At 35.7% G+C, this 5,997-nt stretch overlaps 1 protein-coding gene across 1 annotated transcript; it reads right to left on the reverse strand.

The window, feature by feature from the left end:
- Nucleotides 1-937: 937 nt before the first annotated feature.
- LOC149165637 (BTB/POZ domain-containing protein At3g50780-like) lies at nt 938-2,544 on the reverse strand. The gene is made up of 2 exons (XM_089429889.1): nt 1,362-2,544; nt 938-1,038 (listed from the first exon to the last, which is right to left on the reverse strand). Exons 1-2 carry the CDS (start codon nt 2,542-2,544, stop codon nt 938-940), a joined length of 1,284 nt encoding a protein of 427 aa, XP_089286015.1.
- Between the last annotated feature and the right edge of the window lie 3,453 nt (nt 2,545-5,997).

The following is a 5,997-nucleotide window of genomic DNA, read 5'->3' on the forward strand; positions in this document are numbered from 1 at the left end:
AATTAGGGACCAGAAAAAACCTCTGCAAGGACATTGGGGGCAGGGCAAGAATCAGACTGGCAACATCGAAAAATGATCAGATCACTGTTGATACTGAAAAAATAATTATCAGTGTAACAACAAATTTGGAAAATAACTATGTATAAGCTGACACTCAAACAAAACTGTGGATATATCAAAATTGTTTCAGTTACAGATACACAGGGAGGCTTGCACTTATTGCCCTGGTCCTCCCATAGGGATGGCTTAGAATCCGCTGAACAGGCTTCAGATCAATTGACTAGGTCATCCGGTACGGATAACAGAGTTTTTTTTTTTCAGTGAATAAATTATGGTTAGGCATACAGTCTTACTTTTGTTTTTCAGAAGAAAAAAACAGAAACATGTTTTAGATTGTTTTACATTAGCATACGTGTATTGCAGGCATTGTCCAAGCTGGATTGTAAACTCCAGAATATAATCAAAACAGATCACTGATATATCATCAGAACATCACAATAAGACTGTTAAAAAGATTACTCACATTGAGAGCAAAAACATAATAAAACAGGGATAGATAGACGAGTACAAAATTTCTGGAAAAAGCTGAAGTTCTGAAAATGGCAGAAAGATCGAACGTCTCTCTTTCAGATCTCAAAATAGCCTTGGCCACAAATGATACCATTGACTCTATATTCATAGATCATATGACCATCGGAGAGAGCCACACCGCCGTTGGAAAGAGTGTCCACCTCCAAGTTTTGTTTCGGGTATACATGCTAAAATGACACATGAGGTAAGGAAGACTTCAGGTCTCGTTGCATCCAATTACATAGAGGAGGGACATCCAAATCACTCCTACCCTGTATCTACTGAATTGTAGAGAGGGAGTCGCCAATGATCACAATCTTCTCATTGCCTATCCAAGAGAAACATTGAAGAGCACCCCATAAAACAATCATCTCTGCCATGCAATTGTCTCCAAACCCACCAGACCAGAAAAAATGATATAGAAAAGAGGGATCAATATGAAGATATACACCACAGCCATATCTTCCCCTGAGGATGCACCATCAAAAAAACATATGGGGAATATACCATCCAAATCAACCAATGTGACTGAAGAGAAGGAGCATATTGGACCACATGACCTGTAGAGACCAAACTTTCCTACTTAACCATCGGACTGATAAAAAAGGAGCATATTGGACCACATGACCTGTAGAGACCAAACTTTGCCACTGATCACGATAATTGGACCACATGACCTGTAGAGACCATACTTTCCCACTGATCACGATAATTGGACCACATGACCTGTAGAAACCAAACTTTCATACTTAACCATTGGACCACATCCTCTAAACTAAAAAACCACTTACATAAAAAATAGTTGTGACGAATGATGGCATCCTCTACTTTCTTGGCCCAGCAATTAAATGTTTCTGTGTGGGTTTTGGTCAGAGGTTTTTTCCAAATGTTGTAAATCCGTCTTTGCTCAACCGGAGGGAGGGTTTCAGCAACATCAATGATACTTTTTTCCAATTGATTCTTGTGATTGAGATGCGCAGCAATGACAGGAACCCAATTTGTGAGAAAAGAAACCCTAAATAATGTAGAAGTAATTATTTCGCCGTTGCCCAGACAATTTAGAAACCGATCAATTAGGTCCAAAAGTGGGGTATTTAGACCAAGAATTGGCTTCTTTAGACCAGAATATGGACTAACACTACCAGAATATCCACTGTAAGATCGATTTATTGCGATAGGAAGTTCAGCGTCTTCGCAAAATAATTTGAACGATATTTCAAACAATTGCCGATCACATCGCTGAATCACATTGACAATCCATAAAAGTGCACTACAAGCAGTAAGGATAGCATAGTTATCAGATTTAGCGCGTTCGATATTGGTACTAAATTCTTTCAGAAGTGCAGACCCACAAATTTTTGCAAAGGATGCATTTGCCTCAAAGAACCCTACGATATATTCCTCAATATATTCGCTGTGATCGTATGAACCACTCGAAATGGTGGACAACATTCTTTTCAGAGAATGTTCCAGCATCTGTAATCCTCCATAATCTGGTTTTATTTGGCTAATCCCGAGTCTAGTAGCTAAATCCGGCAAGGTATTGATCTCCAAAGATAGTAGCAGGGCTCGAAGTTTGACTTCTTGTTTAGTAGTCCACCGAACAACATTCAAATATCTCATACATTCCTCCACGCAGTTATTAAAAAGGAGTTCAGCAGCAATTGGTAGAATACAGAGGGCTTCGTTCACACTAGAAAAACGAAAACGGTTCCCTGATTGAGAAGAATACATAAGTTGAATACATTTAATATACATCTCGATGCTGTGAAAAGTTGTTAGCTCCATTTCAATAGGTGGTCTCTCCGACGACCATCGCTCACATAACAACGTTGCAAAATATTCAGAACTTTTCAGAATTTGGGAGTGGAGATACAGAGCATTTCTTCCATGCTCCCCTCCATCTGTACTAATTAAGTGTAATGTCATGTCAGCGGTGCTCTGGTCTCCGAATTGTAAGAATTGTTCTTCCATTGCTATTGATTGCCAAATATTCGAATTGAAAACCACTTGAGAAAATAGTCTGAAGCACTGTTAAAACGAGCAGGGACACCGCCATTCTCTTTGCGTGCTCTGGAAGGATTCTTCCGTGCAACTTCCTCTCTCTTTTCATATGACGGTTCCATCAAGGGCGGGACATGGAAACCCCAAGCCAACACTTTGCGTATTCTTCCTTGCAACTTCCTCTCTTTTCATATGACAGAACATTGGACCAACAAAGACAGGCGGCTCATAAAATTTGGATAAATTTCAGTCATAATCATCCTAATCAATATTTTTGGAGAGCCAAAATTTATATTGTGTAATGAACGATGTTGTGAAACAGGAAAATAGGGTGCTCAAACTTCATTTTTAAAACTGATGTCGAACTTTCATAATGCACCCACAAACATAGAGTGTTCCCAATAAGAGACTTGAACATAATTTGAAATGCTACATTGAAATCAAAGTTTACAACAAAATAATGCAAACATACCTTTATTATGAGGCTAAAGATGGAAGCAAGGAGAAATATACAGTAAAGCATATTGTATTATGTTATATAATATAATACGTTTTACCCAATATTTCCTTAAAATATAATATGTTCTAGCGGATATTTCCACCTACCCCACCCTCATATCTGGGTAGTGGACAAACCTTTCATCCAACACCTTGTAAATAGAAAGTATATCCAACACTGCACTAAAAACCAATGTTCCACGGGGTCGCGTCCCCCCACCTGGGGTCGCGTTTCCTAGCTCCCTCACGCTTCGGGAACTTGGGGACGAGAGGGGGATGTTTCCCCACGCTTCCAAAAAATAGGGTACACGAGGAAACTTGAGAGGGGTCGTTTCCTAGGTGAAGGGGTTCTTAAGGGGCCTTGAGGGGTCGGTTCCCTAGAAAAAATTCGCAATTTTTTTTATGAAACAAAAAATCGTAATTTTTAATATTTATTGACCGACCGTGAAGGGTTTACATTATGTTCATTTCACATTTCATTTTTTGTTTGCTCCTTCGTTGAACTGAACATTGTCACCATCGTTAAGCAACCTTCTGTCTACTCCTTCATCGCAATGTTGTTGCTCATGTATCAGACTTGACTTTTATATTATTCAATATTCAATGTTCATAGTTGGAAGTGGAACATCAATCTGGTTTAAAGTTTAAAGTTTAAAACTTTAAACATTTATAGTTTTATAATTCATTTTCATTGTGCATTGTTAGTAAGTTAGTAGACTAGTAGTTACATTGTACAATCACAAAATTACATGGATGGTGTATGATTATAATTTATATGATAATGATATCAATGATCATGCTTTTAGTTTTAAATTTGTTTCAGTTATATGATTCATCGATTTATATTTTATATTTATAAAATTTTAAGACCCCGACGTCCCCCCACGTTTCCTAAAAATTGGTGGGGAGCTTTTGCATAGGCCGCTCCTGCGTATCCCTGCTCCCTTGCCTCCTCGTCCCCGAAACTTGGTGGAACATTGCTAAAAACCCTCAAGTTGGTTATTGATAATGTTTTCTCCTCTTTAATAAACACAAGTTGAGTAGTAATTTTGGCAAACACTTCTTCAAGCAATTGGTGGACATACACTTGGCATGCAAGTAATTTGTCAAATACTTACCTTACACCCTTTGATATAATACTTAATGTGTCGTATTCTCTCATTAAAAGTCAACTTTGCTCTTTACATTAAAGTTATTTTCCCAGATTATTGTCCCTATTCCCCTTTACCACCTATTAATAGTTCTCTATGGCATTACTAATAAGCATCTCAATGATAGTGGAATATACATTTCCAATGGATCAAGTGGAAGCAATAGTACTTGAATCAATTTACTCAAAACTAAAAGCAACATCCCTTTTAGTTTCAACATTCCAAACACTAAATCTATTGATTTCAAAATATAAAAAAATTTTGATAAATAGCATATGAATCAATAACACTATTAAAATCATAAAACAAAATCTCAATATCAAATATTATTAAATAATTTTTATGTAATATTATTAAATAATTTTTACTTATATAATATAAGTGATATTAAAATATTTTATTTAAATTTAAAGTATATATAATTTTAAAGTCTAAATAAATATATGTATATAATTTACGTGTTAAATGTCCATTCTAAATAAACATGAACTCATGTATATCCTCATAATCTATTATAATCTAATTGATTGAATTTAATAATCCAATTGATTTATATCTTTACCTAATCCTGCAGGCTCATGTTAAGTGAAGACTATTTCACATAGGTGTTTTCCGGGTGCCTTTGCTCGAGTGAATCATTAAATGCATTCCAAAACTTAAATTGTTTTTAATTTTTAAGTTAATTTAATTTATATTTTTTAATCAGTAAGTTAATCTTATTTTAAAATTAGATTTTAAATTGGTTTTGTTTACAACTAAGGAGTAGATTATGGCATGGGCACGTAGAAAATGGTCGGGTCACAATTAAATAAATAACTGGTTAAGATTAATTGAAAACTAGTCTTTCATAATTTCGTAGTTTTAAAATTTTTATATTCATGCACGTTTTAAATTTAACTTAGTTTTGTTTCGTCTTTTTTAAGTTGCAGTTAATTTTATTATATATTTATGTATATATATTTTAATATAAAAAATTAGGTGATTTTTATTCATGTTATTGGATATTTCGCTGAATTTATGTTTTTTTATTTTTATTTTTTTTAATGACATATAGTAATTTAAGTAAAAGATTATGAGAAATATTTTTTTTTTTTTAAGCAAAGGCAAGATTGATCATTTCTATTACTGTAAAATAAGGATCATACATCGAAAACATACCACATATGGGCCGGTCTCAACCCGCCCCGAAGGGAAACCGGATATCTTGACCACCTGAGGTTCTTAATTCCCATCCAAAAATAGAATATCTTCAGTCTTTCTACCCATGCTATATAACCGATTATCCAAAAGTATAGACCCAACAGTCTTTTCTCCCATACTACATATCCTTCTACTTTACTTACTATAAAACAGGTTATGACTTTAAACATACAAAACAAGTATCTGTAAAGAAAAACTAAAATCCAAAAAACCTCTTTTCAGCTGCTCCATCTGTTGTTAATTATGGGCCTCCAGATTGGCCTCCTTCTCCGTTTTGACCCCCGGTCCCCTGGCTTGAAGATACTTCAGGATCACATCCATCTTCCTGTCTTGCATCATTAAGGTGACTTGGAGATTCTGCATCTCTTTCTTCATTGCTACCTGGGCCAATTCAACCATGTCCATGGCTACCTGTTCAAGTGCTTTAGCTAAGAGCCTTTTCATGCCCCAATAGACATGCAAAGATTGTTTATATAAGGTCAGCCTGCCTCTTGTATGTCCTGGGTCAGGCAGATAGGCCTCCCAATCCTCCATTTCTGACCCTGACTGTTCCTGCAATGCCTCCTCTTCCAAA

The sequence above is a fragment of the Pinus tabuliformis genome, chromosome 5_1 (assembly GCF_031772625.1).
Source record: "Pinus tabuliformis cultivar Carrire ecotype Pingquan chromosome 5_1, CPIR1, whole genome shotgun sequence".
NCBI classification, from domain to species: domain Eukaryota; kingdom Viridiplantae; phylum Streptophyta; class Pinopsida; order Pinales; family Pinaceae; genus Pinus; species Pinus tabuliformis.

Coding starts and splice junctions, on each gene's coding strand:
- LOC149165637 (XM_089429889.1), bottom strand. CDS start 2,544: ATGGAAGAACAATTCTTACAATTCGGAGACCAGAGCACCGCTGACATG. Junction 1,039..1,361: donor TCGTCACAACTATTTTTTAT/GTAAGTGGTTTT, acceptor GTGCATCCTCAG/GGGAAGATATGGCTGTGGTG.